The 16,738-nt window shown below is 39.7% G+C and overlaps 1 protein-coding gene across 2 annotated transcripts in view; it reads left to right on the top strand.

Annotated features, from left to right (window-relative positions):
* LOC106580806 (limbic system-associated membrane protein) overlaps positions 1 to 16,738 on the top strand; it is a 1,288,197-nt gene that overhangs the window by 269,836 nt on the left and 1,001,623 nt on the right. The window contains exon 1 of one of the 2 annotated variants that reach the window (XM_014162258.2): positions 5,573 to 5,793. The exons of the other annotated variant lie outside the window; for it this stretch is intronic. Coding sequence (XP_014017733.1) covers positions 5,730 to 5,793 — 64 coding nt within the window. The 5' untranslated portion in view covers positions 5,573 to 5,729. Of the gene's footprint in view, positions 1 to 5,572; positions 5,794 to 16,738 lie in introns of those variants that run through there. 2 annotated transcript variants of the gene reach the window in all.

Below are 16,738 nucleotides of genomic sequence, written 5' to 3' on the forward strand. Positions count from 1 at the left end.
TACAAAGTCACGTTTTATCATTGTGCCAAGTGACAGATGGTATCCTGGCCTGACACATCTGCTGTAATATTTACCGGTTTTAGGACAGTTTGATGGTTTGGATGGTTTGAGATATGGATAATTGACTAAATGTTAGAGAGAATTACAGAATTTTAAAGTGAACTTTTGTGAAATGTGAAAAAGGAAGCTGAGGTCCTCTAGGACTACTGTTCCCCCCTAAGACCTCATGAGAGACCTTGCAACATTTTGACATTGATCATTCAAATGTGGTGTGCATTTGTCTCAATTGGATAATTGGATGGATTTTCATTTCCTACGGGTACTGTATGTAACAACACACTAATGTATCACACTAGTATTGGGTACTACAGAACAATATGGATGCCCTGGCCCCTGGGTGCTACTAGCCTGATCCCAGATCTGTTTGTGCTATTATATCCTTTGCTATTAAGGTCCTTTGCTGGGATTGATTTGCACTTCTCGCACCAAAGTATGTTAATCTCTAGGAGAACACATCTCCTTCCTGAGCGGTATGACGGCTGCATAGTCCCGTGGTGTTTATACTTGCGTACTATTGTTTGTACAGATGAACGTGGCAACTTCAGGCATTTGGAAATTGCTCCCAAGGATGAACCAGACTTGTGGAGGTCTACAATTTTTTTCTGAGGTCTTGGCTGATTTCTTTGGATTTTACAGTGACGTCAAGCAAAGAGGTTTGAAGGCAGGCCTTGAAATGCATCCACAGGTACACCTCCAATTGACTCAAATAATGTCAATTAGCCTACCAGAAGCTTCTAAAGCCATGACATCTTTTTCTGGAATTTTCCAAGCTGTTTAAAGGCGCAGTCAACTTCTGACTCACTGGACTTCTGACTCACTGGAATTGTGATACAGTGAATTATAAGTGAAATAATCTGTAAACAATTGTTGTAAAAATGACTTGTGTCATGCACAAAGTAGAAGTAGACTTGCCAAAACTATAGTTTGTTAACAATACATTTGTGGAGTGGTTGAAAAACTAGTTTTAAAGACTTCAACCTAAGTGTATGTAAACTTCCGACTTCAACTGTATATTGTTCAATAGTACCTAACATTAGTGTGATACATTTGGTGTTGTTGTGTACAGCATGGTATGACAAGGAGTGGCGTGATAGCACAAACAAACAGGTACCCAGGCTAGGGTGCCATTTCATGTCAATTCTAACCTAAATCGTTGTTTCCTGCAGTATAATTTTATAGCAAGCTGTGTAGTTTATGTCAATCAAAGCATCCCAATTCATTATGAATATGACACATTTGTGACAGCAATATTGAATGTGAATTGGAGACGGCTCACTAGCATCGACAAATATAATACTGTATATGGTAAAGTGGGAGTTGAGACACTATATAGAGATTGGCAGAGGACAATCTAAACTAGGACTGAATTTAGCTCCAGGCCAAAAGGTTTTTTAATAAAACATACACATTAGAATTGGAATTACCGTCAGATATTCACCAGACAGAATTACGATTGGATGCTCCTCTCTCATTTATTTATCTGTGGTCACCTTAGCTTCTGAATGCTGTTTTCAATCAAAAGACTATCAGAGGTAAGTACTGTACTGTATGTGTCGTGGCTAAATGTTGTCAATATTCTTATTGTGATCCATAACCTGTCAGAAAGGGTGTTCTGACATGATGGTAATTGGGGGGAACATTTAGTAACGTAGATTTGGATAGAATAACTGGATAGAATAATTTGTTGGCCAATTTTAATTCATTCATTTGGGGCCTTTCATTCATTTGGAGTTCATAAAAATGTAGTTTTAGGCTCAAAACTTACATTTTGTCCAGAAATACCTTACACACACACACACACACACACACACACACACACACACACACACACACACACACACACACACACACAGGCTGAAAATGGCCTGGATGTTACTTCTTTACTGTAACTGACAGTCCTCTTAATTAATTTTCAAATGTTAATTTTCTTGGCCCTTTCCAAAGATTAATGATATGAGGATTACGGGCCTGTCAGAACCACTATCCCAGTCCTCGGAAGAACTAAGTGTCTTTGAAAGAGACTCAGACGACTTACATGAGTCTCTTCCTCATTGCTCTCTGAAGGGGTGTCTGTGGGAAAGATTTAGCCTGATCACAGTAGACTTTTATGTTTAGTGCCACTAGTCCTGACAGAAGCAATGTGCTTTCAATGTGCAGAAATCCAGTGGCTTGTTTTTCCATATATCTTTCAAAAAGTACTGAATACTCAACTCAAACATAGTTCATCCTAACTATTGATTTATTCTAGACTAACATGTAGTGCTCGACTGACTCCACGTTAATGTGTTTTTCCTTAATGGCTAACTTGATGGAATTTTCTTCATGCAGTTTCAGGCTATCCGTATCCTGATGATTGAAGTAGGCCGTGAAGCAATCCCTGCTGAAGGCAATTATCATATGGAAAAACATACTGTAATTTGTCATTACTTGAAGATGAATACTTGGGGTGGCCAACCTGAAAGATCTCAGAGAAGCATAGTCAGTGAAAAAATATTTAGAGTGTTCCTTTGAGTAGACTTACTATGGCCATCAAATTCTAATCTGTACCTTCGAAATCCGGTTCCACTGCTTTTCAAATTGCTATACCTCTAATCAGGGACTGATTTAGACCTGGGACACAAAATGTGTACAATTTATTATCAAGTAGAACAGAAAACCAGCAGTACTCTGGACCTCCAGGGTAAGATTTGTGTACCCCTGCACTATGGGCGGTCCCCCACAATTCCAAGCACTTTGTTCACACCCCTTGAAATAGTTTAATCTCAAATTGCATTCACGTGTTCGTAACACTGAGCCTGTCTGTATTGTTGTGAACGGAGGAAATGTGGAGGGACCAAAAAAAAAATGGATTTGGACTCCAGCCATGAAAAATGCAAACCACAATAGGAATAGGCATAGACTCTTTGGGATTTTGTGTCTGACTATTTCAGATAGAGCTAATGCTTTGTCAATGGCAGTCATCCATTGCCGGATGAATGACAACGGAGATGATTGTCCAAAAACAAAACACACACACAAGTGTTCTGTCTTTTGACGGAACCATCTCATCTGAACATGTCCATCCGTATTCATGCGGTTACAGTAGGTGTGTCCACGGCCTTAGAGGGGTAATCATGGGAGGTGATAGAAAATATTGTACTGCGTTTTTGAGATTGCCCCCATCAAGGCAAAATATTTTTAGTTCTCAAGTATCCTATTTGCGTTCTAGAAAAAGGTTTGGATATTTTGATAACACTTTTCAAAATCAGCTGTCTTCCAAACAACAGTACAGACTATATAAAAAAAAAGGGACAGTACCTTTTTAAGGCAGGCACAATATTAGCCCAAGATGTACTCTTAAGGACCTTACCGTTATTCCTTAATCCTTAAAAGTCTATTGACGCACCCTTGCATCAATCTCAGTAACATAATAAAACAATCCCCATAAAAATCCTCCAATAGAGATATGTTTTTTTGCATGGATGCGTCTCAATACACCGCATCCTATGTATGTCGGCTTTCTGTATCTGCAGTGGAAGGTGCTGAGCTACAGTGGTGTTTGTCAGACTATGAGATATCCTGAAAATCTTTCTTCTCACGAAAACGTCTGTAGCGTCTGAACGGTTTGGCCTGAAGTCGGTAACGCTAATGTGCTAACTTCTGTCTGTAGCATCTGAACATTTGGGCTAAAACTAACACCATAACGTGGATAGGGGAGACTGTTTTAGTCCTGATGATAAATTATTTGATTTGATTTTTTTTGCCATTTATGATTTGTTTTATGACAATGCTTTTATGGGCTATTGTAGTAAAGGCGAAATTCAATATTTTACCTAAAATTTTAATAGAATAGCTAAATGATAAATGGTATGACCATAGCTTGGTATGACCACCCCCCCACGGCTTAGACTTTTGTCTGCTCACGGATAACAGGGATTCCCATGATAAACGGATACAGTTTGGCTTTCCATGCTAGACTGCAGGGATCTCATTGATTAATATATCAGACAGTAACTGAAATACTATTCAGCCTTGAATGTGAATTGTGTACACACAATGGTTCTCTAGCAGAACATTTCACAATGAAAAGCTTGTGGTTCACGTGGTGGTGTATAACAGGTGGAGAACAAGGGTAATTCAATATTCCACATCCAGACATCCTCATGAGCCACTTTGTTTTTCTTTTCAATTATTGAAGCTGTAATGTCTTTGGCATTCATACTTAACAAATGACTAAGATCTGAGCATAATTAAATTCAGCAACACCAGTCATGTAGCTCACCAGGGCTTACAAGAGGAGACTGAGTTTTAGAAGCAGGATACAAAGGCATGTTCAGGCAGCATCTGCTTTCATTGCTATCACAATCAAATCTAGTAAGATTCAGTAAGAAAAAACAATGCTTTATCACAAAAAAGACAGGGTTGCCACACTGAATGAATTTGCAGGATTTGTCTGTATTAGCCTTGCTGTCAGTCGTGGACATGTAAAACAGTAGATGAGAGGACACTGTTTGGCTGGCAGTAGAGAGATAGAGGAATAGAGCACATTAAAGGGGAAAACACTTTCCCTCCCCGTACCTCTCCCTCTCTCTCTCTGCCTCTGTCCCGCTCAGGCCATTTTCTGGTGAGTAAGGATCCCTGGACTTTGATTAGTCTCAAGTGTCTTTACAAACAGCCCGCCCCCACCTTGCCTGCAGGCTGAATGAAGAAGTTTCTTACCAAATGTCACTATTAGTATTCCAGAGATTTCCATGCTGCTATCCTCCTCTCCTGTCCTCTGCCAAGCCTCACCTCTGGTAGGAACACACCTCATGCGCTACAGAGGACCTTTGTCATCGGTTTACAGAGGGTAGGAAAAGGTTGCCCCTCTTTTGAGGACTGCTGTTTGGCTGTTGAGGTGTTGATGGGTTCACGGTAGGTAGCTAGATATCTCTTTCAACTAGCATCAGTTGTAGGACTTTATTTAGGAAATAATGGTATTGTTATCACAGATTGCATATCACACACATGCAATGAGAGAATCAATCTGGATTAAGTTGATGAAATAACTCTAATTGTTTGCACTTGTCCAGATTTCTTTGATTGGTTTTGTAGTAGCCTGTGGTAGCCTGTGCGTCAGAGAGACCTGGAAGTTACGGCTGGAGTAGCTACAGTGGTGTTTGGAGGGAAAATAGATAATGGAAGCATGTAAATGGATATAGACAGTGAGAAACACAGCCATTAGAATATGTCAGATGTGAAATAAATGTTTCAGAATGCTATTTTATATGGCAGGCATACAAGTGTTGATCCATAAAGCATTGCTGAAATACCAATTTAATTGCACAACAAACACAGTTGGAAAATAGGCTGAATGGTGACTCCCCCGTCCTTATCCTCATCAATAATCAGATGTCCAACTGGTGTTTTTCTAGGTACTTGCTTATCCACTAGGTGGCAGTGACGACCAGGACAGGCAAGTGCTGAAGCGCACAACTATTCGTGATTGCAAAAAGGATGCGTTTAGCGCTCAAGCACTTGAGTTGTAGTTTTAGTGCTCTGCAGCATTAGGACATAGCGTTGGTGCTATACGCCCGCTCAGCATCATTTCTACCAAAAAACGATACTGCCTGCTCACGAAATTATTGCAAAAGACCCGCACAAGAAGTACGTTGACATTCAGGAGAGGTTTTGGAGCTGACGAGGACAACATGAATTGCTTCTGGATACACACAATTTGGATACCGGGGTTCTTTTTCTTTTTTGGATTTCAAGGTACGGGTTGTTTTCTAGTTCATTTTTAATATAATTATGTTGCTTTAGATTACTAGTCACATTCCTCTTCTCAGTTTGGAGTTACAGAGGAATTCACGTTGTGTATCTACGCCTGCCGAGACTGCTTTTGCATCTTTGATCGGCTGGCTACCTCTGGTGTCTTCTACGACTTATTATTTATCCCCCATATTTATGACGTTCATCCTTTCCTATTTATTGCTCTCAGATTGACACACATAATGTATTTACGCACACAGAGAAGTAGGCTACACACGCAGAGGGGGAGATATTGAAAAGTACTTGAAGATGACACCAATACGATTCAAACTGAGGGGGGGGTTGGCGAAGGACACGTTCAGTGGCGAGAGTTTATAGGAAATTGATCAAGCTACCAGTTATTAAATTATTTTTGAAGTGACTTGTCTGCGATGTCCCTGCTGATTTTGAATATGTATGTATGTATGTACTGTGTTCCCCTTTGTGGTTATAGAACTGATGACATTCCTCATGTCCAGCATATTTTAATAGCTTTTGAAGATGATAACTTCATCTGTCACTGTAGCCTACTGAACTTTCTACTTTGTGGGGAGATCTCACATCTCTGATGCCCTCATGGCAGCATCCCACTACTAACACTAATGTAGAAAATATGAGGGTTGGCCTGCACAGGACTTGAACCCACTACCTTTTGGCTCTCAGTCCAACCCCCTTTTTATGCTGTTGCCAAGTGGTTCAGTGTTCTTTTGGGTGTTCCTGATTGGGTGTTCCTAACTGATGACCAGTTACCCAAGGACCCCTGTGTGCAGACTAGTTCTAATTTGGTGAATGATTTCCATTGTGACATGACTATTGAAGTAATTTGGTTAATTGTCTGATTCTAAAAGGAGTTGTGTGTGCAGTTATGGTGAGCTGTGAAATCCAGCACAGTAGTCAATAAACAACTCAATGGGGCTTAATTAGGAAATGGCTTTGAATGAAACCACAACCTCCGGGTCAACAACACTAGGGGCTTCCAGCTCTAACTTATGAAATGTCTAATATATTCTCTATGAAATGCAATGCATGATTCAGCCTTATCATGACAGCAGAATGTATGTTATAGGCAACTGCCAGGGGATGTCGTATGAGGTCTTCCTAATATACACGAGCAGGCTTTTATTTAGGAGCCACAGTGCACCTAGAAAAATGTAAGATTCTAGCTTTGATATCTCAAATATTTTTCATTGTGCTCCTACATTTCTTTGTGAGCTGCTCCATTTTTTTTATTTAGGTGCACACGTGCTCCTTGTAAAAATGGTCAGCTTAGAGCCCTGACTAGGTCTGTTTACATGGAACCACAGCAGGAAAGACACAACAAAATGTTCACTTTGATCTGTATGCTTAACCAGTCTGGCCATGTCTCACGCCTTGGGGCGGTGTCACAGGTTGGTGGCCTCGACCATGTCGGGCCCTCCTCGCTGGCCCACTTTTCCTCTTCATCTAACTTTAAATTACCCTTCTTGTTGTACTAACGTAATGCTCATCTGTTAAATTAAATGGTGTAGGCGAGTCAACATGCTGCTCTAAATGCCCACTGTTAATGTATCTTTGGAGATGGAGCCTCTTCTGAGTCCAGTACAGCCAACACGATTAACTAGTAATGAAACTGCACCATAGATCACTATTGAAGTCAGGAGAAAGTAAAGTGTTTAGTATGGCTGCTTCATAGAGCACATGTACTGTATTTGCTCTTCATAGATCACATGTACTGTATTTGCTCCTTATAGATCACATGTACTGTATTTGCTCTTCATAGATCACATGTACTGTATTTGCTCTTCATAGAGCACGTGTACTGTATTGTTCCCTTACATACTGTACGTTGAAAAAAATACATGACTTTGCAGTTGAAATAAGAGGAAGAAAATAAGTTTGGCCTTGTGCCATGCATTTTCTTACTTTGTTTTTTGGTTCATCCTTTTCTTATGGGAAGTATTAGGATCCTTGAAGTACAAAGTTGTTTAATGGTGTTGATGCTGTTAATCTTTTCGGAGGAAAAAGGACATGTCGGTTATCCAGAGATGGCATAGCAGAAATGGAGTAATATAGCTGTGGATAGAATTGAATTTATTTCTTCTTTTTCCGGTAATACAAATAATTGCCTTTCATGTGGTGATCAATTCACACTAGGTTCCTGGGAGGAAAACGATAGTGAAATATGCTTATTCTAAGGAAAATAGTGCCATCACCTCGGAAACAAGAGAACACTCCTTAAATAAAGTCAGAGTATGCTAGATTCTGTAATCTGTTTGGAATGGTTTCTGGGATTAACCCCAATACAGCGTTGGATGGAGAACTCAGAAATATTACCACATACCCATTAAATAAACCTTCAGAATGTCAGGCGCACAGGGAATACACACATTCAGAAATGAATTGGAAAATTGAGAGTTAAACAGTCCGAATAATTAATGCAATCAGAAGATTTGTATTGATGCTGTCTCTCGCCTGGCCTTTCACTGGAGTCTGTGTTGATCTCTCTTTGGGGACTCAGGATTTCCTCCCTCACGAGAGACCACAGACTCCCCCTATTGAAACAGATCCAACTGAATTGCCTCGTGTATTTTTTGGGGTCTTCCTATATTCCAACCATGTCTCTGTGGTTGGTTGTAGGCAGGATGTGGTCTGGGTTCCTCTGAGGTGATATGGGCTGGGGAATGATGTAAATGCTGTGGCCACAGGGAGAGAGAGGGAGGGAGGGAGAGAGGGATGAGTTGGGTCTAGAATAAAATAGAATCGAGTGGAATCGCAGCAATACACCATTATGTTAGTTATACTTTTATACCCCCGCACCACCTCGCTTTCGGCCTCTTTAATGTCCACAATGCTCCACTTCTCAGAGCCCCATCCCAGGAAAATTGCAATTAGCTTTGTGTTCCCTGTACAAGGCTTCTGGATCCTGTGATCAAATCAAATCAAATTGTATTTGTCACATGCGCCAAATACAACAGGTGTAGACCTTAGCGCAAAATGCTTACTTACAAGCCCTTAACCAACAAAGCAGTTTTAAGAAATATTTACTAAATAAACTAAAGTGTAAAAAAAAATACAAATAACACAATAAAATAACAATAATGAGGCTATATACAGGGGGTACCAGTACCGAGTCAATGAGTGAGTGTAAAGTGACTATGCATAGATAATTAACAGCGAGTAGCAGCAGCAATGTCAATGCAAATTGTCCGTGTGGCCAGTTGATTTATTGTTCAGCAGTCATATGGCTTGGGGGTAGATAGACTTGGCGCTTCGGTATCGCTTGCAGTGCGGTAGCAGAGAGAACAGTCAATGACTTGGGTGACTGGAGTCTTTGACAATTTTTGGGGCCTTCCTCTGACACTGCCTAGTATATACAGTACTGGTCAAAAGTTTGGACACACCTACTCATTTGAGAATTTTTGTTGATTTTTCTATTTTCTACATTGTAGAATAATAGTGAAGACATCAAAACTATGAAATAGCACATATGGAATCATGTAGTAACCAAAAAAGTGTAAAACAAATCAAAATATAATTTCGATTTTAGATTCTTCAAAGTAGCTACCCTTTTCCTTCATGACAGCTTTGCACAGTCTTGGCATTCTCTCAACCAGCTTCATGAGGAATGCTTTTCCAACAGTCTTGAAGGAGTTCCCACATTTTCTGAGCACTTGTTGGCTGCTTTTCCTTCACTCTGCAGTCCAACTCATCTCAAACCATCTCATTTGGGTTGCGGTCGGGTGATTGTGAAGGCCAGGTCATCTGATGCAGCACTCCATCACTCTCCTTGTTTTAGGTCATTGTCCTGTTGAAAAACAAATGATAGTCCCACTAAGCGCAAACCAGATGGGATGGTGTATTGCTGCAGAATGCTTTGGTAGCCATAATGGTTAAGTGTGCCTTGAATTCTAAATAAATCACTGACAGTGTCCCCAGCAAAGCACAATCACACCTCCTCTTCCATGCTTCACGGTGGGAACCACACATGCAGAGATAATCTGTTCACCTACTCTGCGTCTCACAAAGACACAGCTGTTGGAACCAAAAATCTAAAATTTGGACTCCTCAGACCAAAGGGACAGATTTCCACAGGTCTAATGTCCATTGCTCATGTTTCTTGGCCCAAGCAATTCTCTTCTAATTGGTGTCCTTTAGTAGTGGTTTCTTTGCAGCAATTTGACCATGAAGGCCTGATTCACACAGTCTCCTCTGAATAGTTGATGTTGAGATGTGTCTGTTACTTGAACTCTGTGAAGCATTTATTTGGGCTGCAATCTGAGCTGCAGATAACACAAATTAACTTATCCTCTGCAGCAGAGGTAACACTAGGTCTTCCTTTCCTGTAGCGGTCCACATGAGAGCCAGTTTCATCTGAACGCCTTTCATCTGACCTTGTCACAACACAACTGGCTCAATGGCTTGCGTCCCACCTACTCAACAGCCAGTTGAATCCCGTGGCGCGTTATTCAAATACCTTAGAAATGCTATTACTTCAATTTCTCAAACATATGACTATTTTACAGCATATTAAAGACAAGACTCTCGTTAACCTGTTGGGTCTAGGGGGCAGCATTTGCACGTCTGGATAAAAATTTTTTACCCGATTTAATCTGGTTACTAATCCTACCCAGTAACTAGAATATGCATATACTTATTATATATGGATAGAAAACACTCTAAAGTTTCTAAAACTGTTTGAATGGTGTCTGTGTATAACAGAACTCATTTGGCAGGCAAAACCCTGAGACATTTTCTGACAGGAAGTGGATACCTGATGTGTTGTATTGACTTTAAACCTATCCCATTGAAAAACACAGGGGCTTAGGAATATTTTGGCACTTCCTATTGCTTCCACTAGATGTCACCAGCCTTTACAAAGTGTTTTGAGTCTTCTGGAGTGAGATCTGACCGAACAAAAGCCATGGAACGATGATGTCCCATTAGACACATGGCGCGCGAGTTCATGTTGGGTACCCTCGTTCCAATACGTTATAAAAGAGTATGCATTCGTCCACCTTGAATATTATTCATGTTCTGCTTAAAAAAGGCCCTAATGATTTATGCTATACAACGTTTGACATGTTTGAACGAACGGAAATATATTTTTTCCCCTCGTTCATGACGAGAAGTCCGGCTGGCTTACATCATGTGCTAACGAGATGGAGTTTTTTGGACATAAATGATGAGCTTTTTTGAACAAAACTACATTTGTTATGGACCTGTGATACCTGGAAGTGACATCTGATGAAGAGAATCAAAGGTAATGGATTATTTACATAGTATTTTCGATTTTAGATCTCCCCAACATGACGTCTAGTCTGTATCGCAACGCGTATTTTTCTGGGCGCAGTGCTCAGATTATTGCAAAGTGTGATTTCCCAGTAAGGTTATTTTTAAATCTGGCAAGTTGATTGCGTTCAAGAGATGTAAATCTATAATTCTTTAAATGACAATATAATATTTTACCAATGTTTTCTAATTTTAATTATTTAATTTTTTACGCTGACTTGACTGCCGGTTATTGGAGGGAAACGATTTCCTCAACATCAATGCCATAGTAAAACGCTGTTTTTGGATATAAATATGAACTTGATAGAACTAAAAATGCATGCATTGTCTAACATAATGTCCTAGGAGTGTCATCTGATGGAGATTGTAAAAGGTTAGTGCATCATTTTAGCTGGTTTTATGGTTTTGGTGACCCTGTCTTTGACTTGACAAAACATTACACACAACTCTTGTAAATGTACTGTCCTAACATACTCTAAATTTATGCTTTCGCCGTAAAACCTTTTTGAAATCGTAAAACGTGGTTAGATTAAGGAGATGTTTATCTTTCAAATGGTGTAAAATAGTTGTATTTTTTAAAAATTTGAATTTTGACATTTATTTGGATTCAAATTTGCCGCTCTTGAAATGCACCTGCTGTTGATGGAGTGCACCACGGGTGGCACGCTAGCGTCCCACCTAGCCCCAAGAGGTTATTAATCTAACCACACTGTCCGATTTCAAAAAGGCTTTACAACGAAAGCAAAACATTAGATTATGTCAGCAGAGTACCCAGCCAGAAATAATCAGACACCCATTTTTCAAGCTAGCATATAATGTCACATAAACCCAAACCACAGCTAAATGCAGCACTAACCTTTGATGATCTTCATCAGATGACAATCTTAGGACATTATGTTATACAATACATGCATGTCTGTTCAATGAAGTTCATATTTATATCAAAAACCAGCTTTTTACATTAGCAGGTGACTAGCATGTGACTAGCATTCCCACCGAACACTTCCGGTGAATTTACTAAATTACTCACGATAAACGTTCACAAAAAACATAACAATTATTTTAAGAATTATAGATACAGAACTCCTCTATGCACTCGATATGTCCAATTTTAACTTCTTACTTCTAGACGTTCCGCTAGCGGAACACCTGCTCCAATATCCAATGATAGGCGTGGCGCGAATTACAAATTCCTCAAAAATACAAAAACTTCAATTTTTCTAACATATGACTATTTTACAGCATTTTAAAGACAAGACTCTCCTTTATCTAACCACACTGTCCGATTTCAAAAAGGCTTTACAGCGAAAGCAACACATTAGATTATGTCAGCAGAGTACCCAGCCAGAAATAATCAGACACCCATTTTTCAAGCTAGCATATAATGTCACAAAAAACAAAAGCACAGCTAAATGCAGCACTAACCTTTGATGATCTTCATCAGATGACACACCTAGGACATTATGTTATACAATACATGCATGTTTTGTTCAATCAAGTTCATATTTATATCAAAAACCAGCTTTTTACATTAGCATGTGACGTTCAGAACTAGCATACCCCCGCAAACCTCCGGTGAATTTACTAAATTACTCACGATAAACGTTCACAAAAAACATAACAATTATTTTAAGAATTATAGATACAGAACTCCTTTGTGCAATCGAGGTGTCCGGTTTTAAAATAGCTTTTCGGTGAAAGCACATTTTGAATTATTCTGAGTAGATAGCCCAGCCATCACGGCTAGCTATTTAGACACCCACCAAGTTTAGCCCTGACCAAACTCCGATTTACTATTAGAAAAGTTTAATTACCTTTGGTGTTCTTCGTCAGAATGCACTCCCAGGACTGCTACTTCAATAACAAATGTTGGTTTGGTTCAAAATAATCCATTGTTATATCCAAATAGCGGCGTTTTGTTCGTGCGTTCAAGACACTATCCGAAGTGTAAATAAGGGTCACGAGCACGACGCATTTCGTGACAAAAAAATTCTAAATATTCCATTACCGTACTTCGAAGCATGTCAACCGCTGTTTAAAATCAATTTTTATGCCATTTTTCTCGTAAAAAAAGCGATAATATTCCGACCGGGAAATCGTTTTTTAATACAAAGAGAGTGAAAGTAAAAGCATGCTATCCCCTCATGCACGAGCCTCAGTCTGATGGCCCTCTGATAGAGCACTTGCCAAACGCGCTAATGTGTTTCAGCCTGGGGAAGGAATTACATCATTCAGCTTTTTCCCGCCTTCTGAGAGCCCATGGGAGCCGTAGGAAGTGTCACGTCATACCAGAGATCCCCTGTTTTTGTTAGAGATGATCAAGGAGGGCAAGAAATGGTCAGACAGGCCACTTCCTGTAAGGAATCTTCTCAGATTTTTGCCTGCCATATGAGTTCTGTTATACTCACAGCCACCATTCAAACAGTTTTAGAAACTTTAGGGTGTTTTCTATCCAAAGCCAATAATTATATGCATATTCTAGTTACTGGGCAGGAGTAGTAACCAGATTAAATCGGGTACGTTTTTTATCCGGCCGTGCAAATACTGCCCCCTATCCCCAACAGGTTAAGAAACTTTCAAAGTTCTTGACATTTTTTGCATTGAGCAAAGGAGAAGGATCTGTGCACTTTGGAAATGAAAACTGCTGTATACTGTCTTAGGCCATATGCCCCCAGACCTTTGTAATATATGACAGGGTTGACTACATTTAGTTCTGTTACTAACACATTTTATTGTTTTTACTTTGCATTTATCTGATATTTCCTTCACAAAGTGAAAGCATGCGCGGCGGACGCAGGGGCGACATGATGTAGCAGATGGCTTTTATATACTCCACGAGTCCATCTTCTGGCAGTTCGCACGTCTCTTTGTTGTTGATTCAAGTCATGCATTTCTAATCAACATCCATACAAAATCCCTTTCTAAGTGTAAACTCTTTTTAATTTGATTTCTGTATCATCATAACCAATAAGCTTTCATGAAGACCAGCTCTATCTCTCTACTCTATGGAGTACTCCTATTCCACTTAGAGTTACAATAACTATCATGCAGGTTGGAATCCACATACTTTATTCTCTTACGAGAGAAACTGACAAATGCATCACGGCTGAAGTTGGAGAATGGAAATGCGTAGATGGAAGACAAAATACTGTATACCCCTATGCAAAAATCAAATCAATTTATCTTCATACACAATGTGGGAATTTGGCAGATATATATACTGGACTACTTATGTTTATAGAAAGTCTTCCAATTACTGAAGGAAATTGAAATGAGGAGACTCTCATTAGTATTATTCCTCTGCCTTCCAGTCCCTGACATTACATTCTGTCTGCTTCTGAATGTCATCTTGAAGTCCAACTTCAGAGGTTTTACTTCCTTTCATAGTGATGCAAATCCAGGATCATCTTCTTGCGTGTATAGAAGTAGTGTACCGCTATTGTAATGAAGACCGCAGTACTCCTTCTGTGTATGTCTTGAACAAGCCCGTCTGATCCTGATTACAGACCTCTATAACCGGCCTACTCAACCACTCATCTGCATTTTTCATCAACCCAATGCTAAGTGCAGTTGTTTCCCAGCTGTTTGCTGTCTGGCTGGGTTAGGGTGTCGTTTGTGTGTGTTACATGCACACAGGCACATCTCCAGCATTCCCGGAACACGGTGATCTTTTTTTCCAGTGTCAAGGGGTAATTGATTTTGGCACTCTAAAGTAATTTTATGTGGCTGGGAAATGTCAGCTAATAGTAATTATTAATTTCTTTAGATTATAAATTATACAAAATGTCAAAAAATGTTAGGATGTGGTGAACCTTGCAGGAAAGCAATTGCTCTTGTGTTCCCTTTAATATCAACTACCATCCTTCTCTGGAATCCAGACCCTTACCTATTTTTTCCAAAGCTCAGTAATTAAGATCGACATCATAATTGTGAATGGATCTGTTTCAGACCGCGGTTTCCCCCGTAATAGACTAAGAAACAAAGTGCTGTCTTGGTGAGTGTTCTGTTTGCAATATTTAGAGTTGTTATAAACCTACAGCTTTTAGTTTTAGTTCTGTTTCCAGTCTTTCCACCAGCCAGACAGCATGTTGGTTTGACATGCGTGCAACAGGGAGTGTTTTCTATTTTCTTGTTTATCGGGATGCCAAACTTATGATTAGAGATTTAACATGAGGAAATTACACTTTGTAATTTTAATTAGTATCTTTTTCGCTTTTGAGTTCAGTCATAGGAGAAAAAAAATGTCCTCGCACATGGTCTTCTTACCAGTCCGATAATGAATCACCAAATCCCAATGCACTAATGGAATTCGATGACTATTGCGTAGAGAAAAGTGGGACACACAATGACTGCCATTGTAAAGGTACCTGGGCTGTGGGAAGCTGGTCCACACATTGGAATGTGAGTGAGACATTAAGAATGGATCTCTCAGAAATAAGTCATGTGATGTCTAAACGTCAGTACCTGTATACATCCAATCATAGAATAAAGTCTGAGTTAAGAAGATATTCATCTCTGCTTGTTTTTTGAATGCTCCAACTTGTTTACCAGGAATCAGTCCTTTTTGGAAAGTATTTCTTTGGAAAGTATTTCTTGGGTAAACTCTATCACTGGATTATTGTCATTGTTGTTGACCACCCCTCCTATTTCCCTTGTTTGCTGAAGCTCAGAGGCCTAACTGGACCATAAAAATGTTTCAGTTGCACACAAAGGAACATAAATATGTTTGCCAAAATACATCTAGGTACTACACAGCACCTGTAATGGCATTTCATTCTGATCATAACTCTTTTTTTGCTCAAGTGATGATTGATACGGTATCAATTAATGTAATGACGTTATTTGTCATAGTAATTTATCTTCCTGTGATCCTTTTGTGAGGTCGGCTCATTGACAATGTTAAGCGGTGAAGAGAATAGCTGGTTTAGATCTACAGTACCACCACAGTCAGAGGCTAGCACTAAGACAGCATTGAATGAGCTGTATTCCAGTACGTGTGTGTGCGTTTGTGTGTTTACCAATGCAGGACTATTCAGAAGGTATGACTAGATATCTTCAGTCTTGCAAACAAGGTAGTTTATCAAAGTAGCACAATATGAGGTAACCTGACAAGAGAGCAGTATGTCTGAGAAGAATCAAGAATCAATTAGCTTTATTACTGTATAACAACTGCATAAACACATTTTGTAGAGTACTGTTGTTAGAGCGCTGAAGGACAGACTTTCTTCTGGCAAGAATTATGGGGTGTTCATCTCTCTTTCTTAATCAGTATGCTGACACGGTGATCCTTTTAAGAACTGCTCTGCCAGTCTGTTGTGTCATTGCGTTCGGCAGTCTGTTCTTAATTTCTTCATTATGACAGCCACTAATAACACATTTGAGGTTAATTATATTTCCCAGGCATGACTGCTACTGGCCTGCTCCTGCTCATTCCTACAGGGAGCTTGGAGTGGGAGCAGAGAGCTGGCAGCAGCAACACGGGAGGAATCCTTAATTGGCTTGTGAGGAAATTCTGGGTGAGCTTGGATGACATCGTGCCCAGCATTCCTCCTTCAGGAGCTGAAATGAGCCAGAGAAAGGAAATGAGAGAATTGAAAATACATTTGGAACCACATTCGAAATAAAGAAGTAACCCAGTTTT

Source organism: Salmo salar, chromosome ssa20 (assembly GCF_905237065.1).
Source record: "Salmo salar chromosome ssa20, Ssal_v3.1, whole genome shotgun sequence".
In the NCBI taxonomy this organism is placed as follows: Eukaryota; Metazoa; Chordata; class Actinopteri; order Salmoniformes; family Salmonidae; genus Salmo; species Salmo salar.